Source organism: Mirounga leonina, unplaced genomic scaffold (assembly GCF_011800145.1).
Source record: "Mirounga leonina isolate KUSES-001 unplaced genomic scaffold, KU_Mleo_1.0 Mir_154, whole genome shotgun sequence".
In the NCBI taxonomy this organism is placed as follows: domain Eukaryota; kingdom Metazoa; phylum Chordata; class Mammalia; order Carnivora; family Phocidae; genus Mirounga; species Mirounga leonina.
The window spans coordinates 49,363,982-49,379,373 of record NW_023270389.1 but is presented as its reverse complement, the minus strand read 5'-3'; the positions used below and the strand labels follow the sequence as shown (position 1 = coordinate 49,379,373).

The 15,392-nt window shown below is 47.0% G+C and overlaps 1 protein-coding gene across 1 annotated transcript in view; it reads left to right on the top strand.

The window, feature by feature from the left end:
- The first annotated feature begins 3,412 nt into the window (after window positions 1–3,412).
- BRINP2 (BMP/retinoic acid inducible neural specific 2) overlaps window positions 3,413–15,392 on the top strand; it is a 50,602-nt gene continuing 38,622 nt past the window's right edge. The window contains exon 1 of the mRNA XM_035010735.1: window positions 3,413–3,716. Coding sequence (XP_034866626.1) covers window positions 3,442–3,716 — 275 coding nt within the window. The 5' untranslated portion in view covers window positions 3,413–3,441. The remainder of the gene's footprint in view (window positions 3,717–15,392) is intronic.

The window sequence follows — 15,392 nt, the reverse complement described above, 5'->3', positions numbered from 1 at the left end:
GTGGGAGGTGGGAGGGGGAGGTGAGCAGCCTCACTCTGCTTGGGAAACTGCCATGCTGGCTTTTTCACCTGCCGGGAATAACAGCTGGTCTTCCTCAGGGAGTACGGAAACCCTTCACCAGACCAGGCTGTGCGCAGAATGGGGAGGGGTATCGCCATCTTTCATGTTGTCTGTATTATTTTCCTATTGCTGTGGAATGAATTACCACAAACTTTGTGGCATTGAACAATACAAATTTACGATCTCGCGGTATCAGGTAGGGGTTAGCTGGGTCCTCTGCTCACGGTCTCACCAGACTGAAATCAAGGTGTCAGCCAGGGAGGCGGTTCTTACCTAGGGTTCAAGGTTCTCTTCCAGGCTCATGGGGCTGTTGGCAGAATTTGTTTTCTTGTGCTGGTCTGAGTAGTTCCCATTTTCTTACTAGCCATTGACAGAATTGCTCTCAGTTCCTAGAGGCTACCCTCAATCCTTTGCTGCATGACCCTGGAAGGCTGTTCACAGCATGACTGTTTGCCTTCTTCCAGGTCAGCAGGAACTTGTCCCTCTGACACTTCACTTTCTTTTAAGGAGGGGGGGGGTGGTCTCATTCTCCTGATTTGGTCAGGCCCACCAAGGATACTTTCCTTTTTAAACAACTCAAAGTTAACTGATTAGTAACCTGATCATGGGAGTAGTATCCCACCATCTTCACAGGTCCTGCCCACACTCAAAGGGAGGAGATTATGCAGGGTATGCACAGAAGGACATGGGAATCTTGGGGGCTGTTTTCAAATCCTGCCTTCCACAGTGTTCTCCCCTCGTCAGTGCATTTCCACTTTGCTGTGTTTGCTGCCTTAGCCTGTGGCGTCAAGTAGCCCCAGTCTCCAAGATGAAACTTCTCCCTCCCCCACCATCAGTATGCTTTTAAAAACTGAACCATATTCTATAAGAGGAATGAATCACCAACAGAGTTTCAGGTAATGCAATGAACCCTTGCATTTGTATTATCAACGCTTAGCATAGTGTCTGGCATTTTGGAGTTCCCAATTTATGTTTCTCAAGAGATGAATGTGTGAATGATTAAATGAGAAATATTTTGGGCATCCTCATCAGATTACATTCTGTAAAAAAAAAATTCCTGCCCCCCATGCGCAAGGCTACTCCTTTTAGTTTATATCACTTTTCCCCGATTTAAAAGTAATACATTGCTTGTTATAAAACACTTGGGGTTTTTCTTCCTTCTATGATTTTATTTTTTATATTTAACTTCTTAATCCATCTGGAACTAATTTCCCAATATGATGTTTAAAATATTCTATCCCCTACCCAATTAGTCTGGAATGTTTTTTATATATGTGTGTATATTCTAAGTTCTTGTTTATAATAAACTATTTTTGTTTATTTTGTTAACTCTATTTTGTTAACAGAACTCTGTCTGTTCTACATCATTGATCTGCCCATCCAATTTGTGTGCCAGTAGCACCTATTTTAATGATTAGAATTTTATAATACGTTCTAAGACCCAGTAGGGCAGGTGTGACCTGATTATTCTTCTTTTGGGCTTCTCTCTCGACCAGCTCATGAAACAAGGGTCTGTCTTGCTGCTTCTCCAGCTCCCTAGGTAGCTTAGCCTTCTTTGGTAAGGTCTAGATATGGAGCCAGGTAGATCTAGGTTCACATTCTACCTCTGCATCTTCCTAGCTCAACTCCGCTGAGTCCCAGTGAGAAATAAACCGATAACAGTAATGCTATATCACAAATTTACTGTGCGAATTAACTGCGGCAGCTTCTAAGAATCACCCAGCACATAGTAGGTGGGCAGTCCCTCCTAGCTGGAGGGATGTGCAGATGCTCATGCTTCTGTCCCTTCATCTTTATGAGCAGGGACCACAACTCTTTTGAAAGCACAAATGCTGAGGCTTGGGTCTCTCAGACTCCGGCCAGCCTCTAGGCTGGGAGTATTCAACATTAATTCTTGGCCCTGCCTCTGAGTAGCTTCTTCAGGACTCATACTGGTCCAAGGGAAGTTTGTTGATGGAGCCGTTACAGAGAACACGGTGGACTCTGGGAGGGGGCGTGAATGAAATACTGAAGCCCACTTGGCCTGCCCTTACAGGACCCTGGAAAGTGCCAGAGAATTAACACCCCCTGCTTCATCCTCAGGGAGCCTATCTTTGATTTTGGCAGCCAGAGAAAGTTCTCAAAGCCACAAATTACAGGCACTGGGGTTGGAAGTCATTCCAGCACATTCTAGCACTGAAGTGGTGTCGGCGAGGGGGAGAGGCGAGACTCTGACAGCACGTGCTGTTAAAGATCAAAGGAATGAATGCAATTGTAAGGACCCCCACAGTCTGCATCTGCCCAGGGGTTTATAAAGATGGTCTAGTTATTCTTAGGCAAAGTGCAGGCACTGGAAATCAAAGGCTTGTGAGGAGTCCCAAGGCAGCCAAGAGTTTTGAAGGCCAGAATCTTTCTTGGCACCTCCCCTTCTACTCAGAGAAGACAGGGTACATACTCATTCACTCCTTCAAGAATGGTCTCTAAAGCCTTGCTGTCTGCTCTCGGGAGCTAGGATAGAAGAAAGGTACCCAGCCCTGCCTTCAGGGAGCTTTCATGCTGTGCCGAGAGACAGAACGACAGGTGTCGCGTATACACGGATCTGCTCTCTGCTGATGGTGATGGGCAATCTGATTTCCCGTTCTAACTCCATTCCTGCATGGCCTTCTGAAAGAGAAAGGATCAGATATTGGAAGCTGGAAAGGTTCTTAGATTTTATGTAGTCAAGCTTCTTTGTTCTTTATAAGACAAAACTAAGCCCAGAGGAGGGAAGGGATGTATGTGCTCGAGTTCACCCAGCATCATGGCAGCCCTGGGACCTCACTACTTTCTCTGCCCCACAGTTTGCCACCTGAGAAGTGGGGCGGCTGTTCACCTTCCCTCAGCTTCTAGAGACAGCAGGCGCTCTGCGGGGCTATTACTGACACATAGTGAACATTTTGAGAGAGGAAGACAGAAGCAGCAGATGGTGTTGAGTCAACATAGTAAACACAGAAGCAGTTTACTGTAAAGGTTGGCCAGATGACCAGAGTTCAAAATTCTGGTTTCTTCACTTAAAAGCTGCATGAACTTCCGCCACATTCGTCCTCTTCCTCAACCCCATCTTCACGCCTGCAAAATGGTGACGGTGGCGTTCCCTCGAGGATTGTTTTAAGACTTAAAGCAGGTCTCCATCAAGCGCTCTGCTCGGTGCGCAGACTGCAGAGGTGTTGCTCGCGTAAGGGCTTTCTAGAACGGGCCCTGCCGGACGCGGTCCGACGCGCACGGGCCGCTGGGCCCAGCGAGACCAGGGTGCTCCGCTGACATCTCGGTGTTGGACTTTTCTAGTTCCGGGAGCCCTGGAGGAGCGGCACAGAGGCGGAGAGCGTGGCGAGAGAATGAAGAAACCAACCGGCCGGGAGAAGCATGAGGCGGCAGTGCGGCACTCGGTTTAGAGGGCTCGGGCCGGCGGCGGCCCCATGGGCAACCCTGCTGGCGCTGGGCCTCCCGGGCTGGGTGCTGGCGGTCTCGGTCTCGGCCACGGCCCCCGCGGCGCTCCCCGACCAGCATGCCCCCTCCGCCGGCCAGCCGCCCCTGGACTGGCTCCTCAGCGACCGCGGCCCGTTCCACCGCGCTCAGGAGTACGCTGACTTCATGGAGCGCTACCGGCAGGGTTTCACCACCAGGTACAGGATCTACAGGTGAGTGGGGGGGGGGGACCCCCCGGCTTGCGGCAGGGGCGCCCCAGAGAACCCCGGTAAGCCCCGGCCGCTGCGCGGGGCTCCGCCGGCTGAGCCCACGCCCGCGCCCCCCAGACTGAACTAGAAGGGCGGGTGGGGGAGCGGCCGGCCAGGAAAACAAGCCTACCATGTTGGTTTTTAAAAAAAGATAAAAAAAGAAAGAAGAAAACACATACAAGCTGGAAAACCTGCTGATGCCTCCTGGGGGAACATAGCAAAAGGGTTTCTATTTATAGGTTGTGCTGCTTATAAATTGAGGACAAATCAGGCGGCATGGAGTCAGCGTGTGGCCCGTGCTGCCGCAGGAGGTCAGAGTCAAAGGCTGGGGCCGGGCCTTAACTAATGGGTTCGATACTTTTATGAGTTGTAATTACCTAGCCAGGCAAATGAAGGAGGGGCAGCTCCAGCTCCTCTCTGGGAGGTCTGGAGAGACCTGCAGGGTCAGGGGCCAAGCCTGCCTTGACCCTCGGCCCCACCACAGCCTCAGCTGGCCTTGCCTGTGGAAAAGGGCTGGATCTTCTTGGCCCTTTAGCCCTATCCTTGGGAGCATCAGAGCTGAAAGTCAGACATGAGACTGGCCATGTCCATCTGATGAGGGATAAGCCAGGTATATATTCCCAGCTGCTGGACTAGCACTTCAAAAGGAGAAAGTTTCTGGAAATCCTCACCTCGGTGACCCAGAGAGCCTCAGGGCTCTTGGGAGTGCATCTCTGAATAAAAACTTCCCCTTCATCCCTCTGCCCACTCACCCTGTTGTCATGGCTCTTTTGTCCTCTTCACCTTGCCCGTGGTCTTCAGACAACCCTGGGAGCTTTGCTGAAGTTTTTTCCTTTTATCAAAGACATTTATTTTCCAATTACAAATGAGTTTCTAAAAGCAACGAAAAGAGAGAAAATATGAAAAAGCACAAAAAGAAATAAAACCAGAAAAATCACTTGTTCCTTTAGCAACTAGAGGTCGCTATTATTAACCTTTTGGCACATGCACTTTTAATCCTATGAACATACTGAAATTTGGGGCCCTCTTGCTCAATCTAGCACTTTACATGTCTTATGCCCATCAGCTCATTTAATCCTTATAAGAACCCTATATTGGAAGAACAATTATTATCCACTTTTTACAAATGAGTTCAATGAGGTCCAGAGAAGTTAAGGAACTCGCCGAAGAGCATGCAGCTAATAAAGAGTGGAGCCAGGATTAGCTTCCAAGTCGTCAGACTCCAGAGTCTGGGTTCTAGAAACATTTTTTTTGTTGTTGTTTCTGAGAGTTTTTTTTTAAACTTCTGCAATAACCATGCAGTCTGTTTGGGCTAGTATAGGGTCTGAGAAATAAGGTTTTAGGGTATTCATCACTGGAAGACTCCCCAATTTACCATTGGGGCAGCCATTTACAGAGGCAGTTCTCCTGGTATGTGATTCGCACACATGGATGCAGATAGAGCAACAAGATCATGTGTCTGAGGGGCTGGTACTTCATGGGTGCAGAGGTATATAGGGATAAAGTCCTGCTCTCCTTTCAGACCATTTCTCTTCTACTGTGCTTGGATCCGGTCTGGTCTTGGAAGAGATTGCAGTTCACGCTCTGCTTCAGGGGCTCCGATCCTTGCCATCCTCCAAAGAATACAGGAGAAATTTGCTAGGGCCACTGAGGCAGGATGCAGCCAAATCAGGCCGGGAGAGGCAGAGTTAACACCTGCTCAAGTGAAGCTAAATGAGCAGAAGAGGTTAACTTGACTTTCAGTAAATATATAAGAAACTGTACATATGCCCCCCACAAATTTCCTATAAGGTCATTCAGAATGATGCTTCTCTTTTATTAAAGAACTTCTTTTTTCATCCAGAGAGATACAGAGAGAGAGAAAGAGAGAAAATCTACCCTAGAATTATTTAAGCAGCAAATCCCTCCAGTCCAGGAAAACAAGATTTAATTTACCTTAGCCTTTTCAGTTCATCCCAATCTTTTAGAAGCCCTGTCATCACCAAATAGATATATATATATTTTAAGTATATTGGAACTGAAATGTTAGGCCGAGGATCCCAACACCACCATTCACTTCAAAGGGCTATAGAAACTAGAGGGAATAAACCATCACGTTTCTTCTCCCTCAATAGATTTTTCTTCTCATGGAGCCCCAGCCCCAAGCCTGGCAGCCACTGGATGCCTGGGCGGCAGCTCAGAGCCAGTCCATGGGGAGTGTCTATAATCACTTCTGCACCATCAACCATTCCATCAGGTGGTAATGGTTTCCTGATCATTTACTGTGACAAGCGCTTACACTGTGCCATTCTGTTTCTCTGGGGTCAGTTATTGCACATGAACCTGTACTTGGGGAAACAGTAACCAGTCATTCTGACAGGAATGCAGCATTCTGATGTGTGACCCTTTGGTGGGGCGAAGAGAGAGTGGTCACACACGGCTGCTCCAGGAGCATTCTGGGAGTTTTGCCTTTAGTTATTAAGCAAAATGGTGGACCCATGGATACTGTTGTAGGGCTCTATGTTATCCCTGTGGGAATTCATTTTTATCCCTTCCGCTTTTGACTCTAGTGGCAGTTCTCTCTGGCAAATGCAAGACCTTGCTGACTCTGACGAAAGTGTCACAGAAAACGGGTAGAATATACACTGAGAGTCATCCCCAGTGACCAGAAGGGCATTTTGTCTAGAAGGGCACAGGGAGAAAAGGTGTACAGAGAACATCAGTCCTGGGTTTCGAACAGCATTAGTCTTTCACTCGTTTCTTTAAGAAAGCTTTCTGTACGTAGAATTCAGATGGTGTCCACCTGTGCCTTCCATAGAAGAAAGGAGATGAAGAGTGGGGGAAGAATAAGACTTTCCCATGGGGCAGAAGCACATTTGCTCTCTCACACAGCAGGAGGGAGGCTCTCCTCTTTTTGTGTGTGAATAGATCATAACCAGCATACGGCAAGGTTCTAATGTTAAGCTCTGAATCCCACCTATTCTTACTTGGATATCAGAGTGTGCGCTTAACTTTGGGAAGAGGACTGGTTGTTGTAGAATAGCTTTGGCCTGTAATTGTGGACCCCTGGAGATTGTTGCCCTGTCCACTTCAAGTTTGTATTCCTGTAGGCACAGGTGCTTCAGAGTGAAAGTTCGGGAGCCAGATGACCTGGGTTCGAATCCTGGACCTGCAGCTTACTAGCTGTATATTGTTGGGCAAATTACTTAATTGCTTTGTCCCCCAATGTCCTTATTTATAAAATCAGGACAATAATAGTTGCCTACCTAGTGGATTGATGTGAAAATTAAATTAGTTAATTGATGTTAAGCACCTAGAACAGTGTTTAATAAATATTACCTATTACTGGATTGTCCTCAACAAATAATAGCCGATGAAAGAATGGTATTGAGATGAGAACCATGGAGCTATCGTTGTAATAATGTCTGCTGAGGGCTTCACACCAACAAACCATATGGCAAGGAGAAAAAAAAAGTCATTCTCTTGCTTTCCTTGTCAAAGCATATTAACCTTTACCCCTCAATCTATTTCTCTTTGGGAGAGGAAACCAACCAAAGGATGAATGAAATCTCTCTGGGACACATATTTACTGGTCACCACGGGTAAAAATCTTTCTCCTAAAGTCAGGGATTGCTGAGCAGGCCTTCCTTAGGACACCCTCCAGAGGCCAGTCACTGCCGGCTCCCTATCCTGGGGGATGAAATGAATAATCTCAGGATGGCACTGTTATGAGAAGAAAGACAATATGCACTTTTGTTAAGCCTTCCTAAATGACAGGATGGGCTTGGCTATCTCACCCAGCTTTGGGGCAAGCTTTTAAATTCCATTAGCCAACCTCTCACCATGTCCTCAAGTCCTGTTAGACCAAGATTTGAGCAATCAGCCCACTTCTCAGACTCTGTCTCTTAACAGGCTAGTCGTAAGAGCTTTAAGCGCAGAGATCTTGTCTCCACTTCCATTTGTGACCTCACTGCCCCCTCCCTTGCTTGACTCCATAGCCCCCACTAGGACAGACACTTAAGTGCTCAACCTGTCACAGCAGTGCTATGAGGCAGATGAGGGCTACTGGGGCCCAAGGCAGTGAGACAGACTTGTTCAAGGTCGGAGAGGTAGCCACCCACAGCCAGAAATAGCACTCGGGGCTCCTGACTTCAAGTCTCCTGCTCATTACTCTAGACCATGCCACTTCCCTCTGACTGGTAAGTGCATCTTCATCATACCACGCAACCTAATCAGGCACCTAAATTGAGCTGATGCAAATGTAAATATGGTTTCTCGAAACACTCTAGCGGTAATGTTCCATTCTCTCCTTGCTACAAATCAAAGTAATGAGCAGTCTGGTTTTTTATTATTTCTTTTTGTATTAAAGCTTTAATAGAGAGATAATCATGGGATTGGAAAAAATCCAAGCCAGTATGATGAAACGCTTGAAACTCGGAAAGAATAAATTAAAATTAAGAGAGAAAAGTTAGAAATCATACAGAACAATGAGCATAATATGGTGGTTGGGAGAGAAGCAAAGCTAGGTATAATCCCAAATTATTGATCTTTGTCATTTTTACCCCCATTTCTGTCTGCTTCTCTTTTAGAAAGGAAGGGTCTGGTGATACATTAGAAGCCTTTTGGGAGGAAAACAAACAAAAATGAAATTAAATACGTGTCTTCCTTGACAAAAAAGGATATTATGTTTTGATTGTATTCTGGGCAGATTTTGAGAACCAAAGGAGGACAAAACTGAAAAACAAGAGAGTGGAGTGATACCCAAAGGTGGGTAACATTGAGGCAGGAATGTGTTTTAGCAGGTGCCTCTGGAAGCATCCAATAGGGCAAGCAGGGGTCGAATCAGATGATGTGGTGAATGAGGGCAGTTAGGGCAAAAGGGCCTTTCAGCAGGCATCTCAGCAATAACCCTAAGAAAAGACAATCTTTGTGCAGCTCATCAGGATGAAAGATAAGATCTGGAAACAGCTTAGATCTGAGGGAAGGGAGAAACAGGACCACCAAATACTTGGTCCATACCTCTCCGAGCGGCTGGTGCACCAGCTTGCCTTGAGAGCTTGTACACATTACAGGACCCTAGGGTCTCACCCAAGACCCCCAGAATCACAGTCTGCATTTTAACAAGAGCCCCAGAGGAACAGTATGACAAGAAAGCTCGAGAGGTACCACAGTTGATGACACTAAGGGCTTGGGAGGTAGAGAGGAGAACAGGATTGACCAGGATAGAGAAGGGCAGAAGGCAGCATCCCCCATGATGCATTGGAGGGAGTGGGAATATTTACAGGGGATGTTACCAATGACATAGAATAGTAGTCAAGGGAAGTGAAATTCAGGAATTAATAGCGCCAAGGCACATGAACGCATAAAAATAGATCCAGCAGCTGGGAGAAAAGTTTAAAAGCAGAAAAGCCTGGAGGGCCTAGAACCAGCTTGTGGGTGCCTCCCGGGAGATGGAGAGGTGAGGAATGGAGAGCAGCTGTGGAAGCAATCACACAGGAAGAGCTCCAGAGCTGATTTAGCATCCAGACCACGTCTCGCGGACTAACAGATACTGATTTGGATAAACAGCGAACCCTGGGAGAGGCACCATCTCCAATTAAGAGATCACAATCCACATAAATAAACGGCAACCAAAGGCAACCTGAGTCTGCCTGGGTAAATCGCAGTGATTTCCTAGGCGGGCAGTACAGTGGCCGAGGTAGCGAAAGGCTGTGTTATCACGCAGCTGCAGGGTGCCACACGGGAGGCCCTGGTTCTCAGGGGGGTGGCACAGGCAGGAGGAAGGTGAGCTCTTCTGGAGGAATGGCCTCACCCAAGTGAACCGGTTGATCTCTGAACTTCTCACTGGATCTATATTTCAACAACAAGGAAGTTCGTCGGGATGGAAGGAGGGAAGTGAATGGTGTACAAACTAGAAAAAAACAAATTAGAGCAAAATCAGAGGCAAGGTGGCAATGGTGAGCCTGCAATTCTGGTCACAGGCACTATTTCTCCATCCACAGGTGAGGAGGTAGGAGAGGGATGGAACAACACATTGAGAATTTACTTTGATCATGAGTTTGATGCTGGCTAAATACATTTAGCACCTCTGACACAGAGTATCTAATCTAGGCTAGGGACCCAGCATAAGATCTTCACCCAAGGAATTTCATTCCAGAAATGTCTGGAAGGCCCTTGAATGGGGCCCTGCCTAGCCTCATCCTTATGCCAAATCTATCTCCGTCTCTGACATGGAAACACATCACACAATGCTACAGACCCATATGAAGCTTCTCATCGTGTAAAAATAACTGAATGAGAAAGTGTTCTGTTCTCTTGGAGCAAGAAGAAATAGCACATAAACAACAATTGCTACATAAGAGCATAAGCAGAGCAATATTCATTCAGTCAGCATTTCTGAGGGCCAACTCTGTGCTTACGCTTCGACAAGATTCTGATAATAACGCATGAACAAGGAAGACACAGTTCTTGATCTGATGGAACTTACAGATAAGTACATTTGGAGATGTCTGCACAGAAAGGTCAAAGAAAGCTGGAAGCAAAGGGAAAGCATAGACCAAACTCGGACGGATGAGTGGAAAGTGTCCAGGTGGAGATCTGGGGAATGGGATGGTAACCACAGGAGCAGTAGAATCAAAAACATGGGACTACATGGTGTGGTTTAGAAACTGAGCAGCCACGCCCCTTGCATTTAATATAAATGTCAGGAAATATGTGACTGAGTCCCTCCTTCACCTGCTCTGTCCCACTGTGTCATTTCTGCCAGACCTTGTCCCTCCAAAATGCCAGAAGGGCCCCTTAGACACTGATTTCTGCCAGGGTACAATTTCAAAACACTCGCACCTGGAGGGCCATGTCATTTTCCTATGTTAGAGATGAGTAAAAGGAAGTAAAAGTAATTGTGTGTCTGGAGAAGGTAGAGCCAAAGGCAGTTCCTTCTGTTTCTACCTGGGAAAAATGGGATGTGAGTGTTCACCTAGTGAGAAAATGGTGAGCTGTGCTGGTAGGCCCAAGAAAGCCACTGGTTCATCTGAAAATCCAGCATCATTTATGCTTAAAAATCAGATACAGGGTAGACTTACCATACTGTGTATCTGCTCACTTGGTCCTCTTACAAGTATTTATGGAGAGTCTCCTCTGTGCCATGATTCTAGGCACTATGGCAAGCTACAAAAGAGAAAAAACAGGGTTCTGCTGATGGAAGTCCTGTTTGAGTGACAGTCCACACACCTGAAAACACCTCAGACTATAGCATCTCAAACACTGGAGAGAAGACATCTGGTACCTTCTCCATGACTGATGGACAGCTTTGGCCCATGGATGCCACATCAGAATGAATTCTCAGGATGCCAGTCCCAGGTTCCCCCAGGACAAAATGACTCTTGCCTCAAATTTTCTTATGTCCTTGGGGGCGATATCTAGGTTGTCCACCCTGGCTTGAAACAGGATTACAAAAATGGTCTGTGAAAAGAAAATGTAAAAATACAAACGTGCAAGAAATGGAGGGAAAATCCAGGATGGCCAAGGGGAGGAAAACAAGATCAGTTTTGTTTTCAGATGAGATTTAGTAGCAAGATCTTGAGTCAGTCAGGCAGAGAAAAAGAGGATTAATTTTTGCTTCCAGAAATAATTAATTTTATTCATGAATGAATTGTTACTTAGAGCCGTGTCCATGTAGAGACGAGGGAGGTAGGCTTCATCTAGAAACCATCATGACACGGATGCAGGCAGACGGGGACACTGGCTAGTCATGTGGTCTTTTCCTTTTCCTTTTTTCTCCTCAAGAGAAGAGCTTTTTCTGGGTCAGGGATTCTCATTTTTTTTCTTTATTCCGCTTCTGCCACATTTATCCCACCTTGGGGCTTCCCACAACTCCCACAAGAAAATTATTTCAGTCCGTGTTGCTTAGAACAGTGAGTGGCATGTGGCGGGACATCTCTTCATTCAGCATATATTTATGGAGCACGTGAGTGTGCTGGCCTGGCCACAAGTGCTGGGGGCACACTGGGGAAAGAGACATGGTCCATGCCTCATGGGGCTCTGCCCTCCAGGTTGACTCCCAGGAGCAGGTGGTTGGAGGTGGGGAGGTCTGTGAAGCGGTACGGGGGCCTCCTGGGGAGTTCGGTTCCCATACCAATCATCCATCTCCTCCTCCAAGACAGAAGCAGGTGAGCGTACTCATAAGGCGCTGGGGGCAAGGAGAACACATTTATTGCCATCAAGCTGGGCGAAAGGTGAAGGTTTGGACCTGAGTCACAGAAAGAAAGTCCCCACAATCCATCTGACTCAATTTAGAGACAACAGGAGCCCACGGGTGCGCCCAACTGATTGGCACAATCCTAAGTGAAGCCTCTAGAGAAGACACCGCTCGATGCTGGGGTTGGGCCAGGCAGGTGGCCTCAGGTGGAGCTCTGCAAGGGCTAACTTTGACGAGGGGGAGACTCTCAGAGGGACGGTCCCCTGGAGGGCACGGGTGTCTGAGAGAGAAAAACTTTTAGTGAGCAGGGATCTCAGTGCCTTGACCACACAGTACTGAGCAGGGACCACAAGAGAGCCGGCTCATACCAACCTCCCCAATTTCCCCCATGGGACCAAGGGAGTAGGGGGCAAAGAAAAGAGGTTGTTCTGAGAGGGCAGATACATTGCCCAAATTTCTCTTTAACTTGGGAAAGAAAGCAAAATATTCCCTCTACTATGAAATATTAGTAACATTAATAAGTAATAACTCTATATCAAGTGTTCATTACATGCCCCACATTTTACTATTATGTATCATATATAAATGATTGATATATTTATTGTATACACACACACACACACACATACACACACATACTACAGTTATCGTAATGAGAAACCCACCAGGGAGATGCTCTCTGTATATATATATGACAGATGAAGACACTGAGTTTTAGAGGATGTATACATCTGGTAAGAGGAAGAACCAGCATTCAACCCATACAATAGATGATCTGACTATTAAATGCTTATTGAATCAAATACATAATTTGAGCCTGGGATTTTTTTTTTTTAAGATTTTATTTATTTCTTTGACAGAGACAGAGTGAGAGAGGGAACACAAGCAGGGGGAGTAGGAGAGGGAGAAGCAGGCTTCCTGCCAAGCAGGGAGCCCAATGCGGGGCTCTATCCCAGGACGCTGGGATCAGGACCTGAGCTGAAGGCAGATGTTAATGACTGAGCCACCCAGGCACCCCGAGCCTGGGATTCTTAACCAGCCTCCAGTTGTAGCCACCTGTGCTCTCTGCTCCTCCTGCTCATCCTTATGGCATTCCAGCAGGTCTTTGGGACTCAGAAGGGCCTCAGGGGGGCTCAGCAGGGCTCATCTCACTCAGAGATCCTATAGTCCTCTGTTTCCACCATTCTCCATCTGCGCTTGGGCTCTGGGTAACCCTTAGTGGGAGGAAGCTACAGATGAATCTTCCTGAAACAATTCACCCGCAGCAAATTCTGTATGTGTCGGCTTTACACTGCTGGTATATTTCTGTCAGGGTGCAGTGTAAATTAAATTTCTGTAAATCGAATCCCCTACTAGAGGGACACTTAATGCCATTCCAAAATGCAGTATCTTATATTTTGCCTGGCAATGGCTTATAAAAATTCAGTGTTAAGTAAATTTGTAGCTCCTGACTTTAGGATCAGGTAGCTACTGATTTATAAGCACACATATCCACTTGGAAATGTCTTCTGTTTCAAGGGATATTTTCATAAAGCCAGAAAAACCCTTTGGTGATGCAAATAACCTCTGCTTATTAGAGGATGCTTTGTAAATTTGCAGTTCCATACCGTGACATGAGTGGCATATGCTTTGGATCACTCTGCCTTCCCTTTGCGTCCACAGCACACCATGGGATGAGATGGAAGAGTGAAAGAGACCTGGAGGCTGGGGCTCCCCAGCCAGTCGTGGGATTTGCAGGTGTACGTATGGGCAGATCAGGGCTGTTACACGTGGGACGTGGTTTGGGGAAGATAGAGGAGTCTTTCCCCTCTGCACCTGTTTAATGCTCCCTGGATCTGCCTCTGTACCAGGCTCCTCCCTGAGCCCAGAAATATGCCTCTTTCTCCCTCCCACTGCAAAGAACAAACAAGCTCTGAAGTCATGATGAGTCAGGGTGAGCAAAAAGTCTCACTGGCTAGACAGGAGGCCCTGGTGGGAGAAAAACGAGGTAGCCAGAACCAGCACCACACCAAGCCCTTCATTATCAGCCCCAGTGCCTGGGAGAATTCTCATTGTCCTTGTGTGCAGGAGAGCCTGTGCCTTACATGGGGACAGGCTAGTGACGGAGGAGGGACAGGAAGGAAGACTCTTTGGAGACTGAGTTCTCCTGGATCCACAGGAAACTGTAAACACCCTCGTGTGATGATCCCTCAACATGGTTGGTTTCCTAGTACCAGGGTGAGCTGTATGTAACACAGTAAGCCAGCCTTCACTTGGCTGGTTCTGCCTACGTTCTAAGCTGTGAGTCTGGTAAAGATGGAGAGGAAAGGAGGCTGTGCTCGTCCCTGAATGTCAGCCTCCATCTTCTGGGAACTCATGCTCAAATGGAACTTGATAGAAGAAACGTGGCCGTTGGGGTACCTGGGTGGCTCAGTCGGTTGAGCGTCTGACTCTTGGTTTTGGCTCAGGTCATGATCTCAGGGTTGTGAGATCGAGCCCCACATTGGGCTCCACGCTGAACATGGAGTCTGTTTGAGACTCTCTCCCTCTTCCTCTGCCCCTCTCTCCCTGCACTCTCTCTCGGTCTCTAAAATAAATAAATAAATAAATAAATAAATAAATAAATTTTTGAAAGGAAGAGGAAACACGGCTGTAGAGCTGATAATACATGTTTTGCTTCCTGTTTCCACTAAGGGCAGTGTCCATGTTGGTGCCTGTAGGTCAGGAGGCTAAATCTGGGAGCCACAGATTTCGTGGTCGGCCTGGGACACGACGCCAAAGCTGCCAGGGCAGTGACTGGAGGAGGCTCGACAGCATGGGGTGGCAGAACGGTACCCAGCGATGCTCAGGTCTGTGGATTAGAAGGAAACTTTAAAATCACCTGTTTCCTACCCAGTGCAGACAGCCACTCTACAAATCCCCACGAAGGTGGTCAACCAGCCTTGGCTTAAGGGCTTCCAGTCCTGCGTGTTCACTGAAGCCAATTTCCAGCCTAAAACACTAGAAAGACCTTTCTGAAACTGAATCAGTCTTTCTTCCCATAATTCCATTTGCTGGTCCTGACTGCTTTCTCTTATTTCTCGATGGTAAGTCTAAGTGCCTCTTCTTCATGACAGCTCTTTAGATACTTGGAGAGCGTTATCCTGCCTGATTCTTAGACTTGATGGCACTGTGTGGCTTCCCTCCAGAAGTTCTTCTCTCTCTCCTTCCCCTTCTCCATGTTCTCTCTCTCAAACTGTCCTTGTTTCTTTTGCCTGACTCTCCCTTTTCCATCTTTCTGCATAAGGAAAATACCAGAAATTTACTTTGTCATAAGATTTTCTTCCAATTCTGAGTCCCAGGGAGCTTGCTTGCTTGCTCATCTTTCAAAGCACTCAAGGCTTTTGTCCCGGATTAGGATTAGTTCAACATTCTGGACTTTTCTCAGATCCAGCATTTTCCTCCCTGCAGACTTCTTTCACTTCTCACGTTCTAGGCAGTTCTAG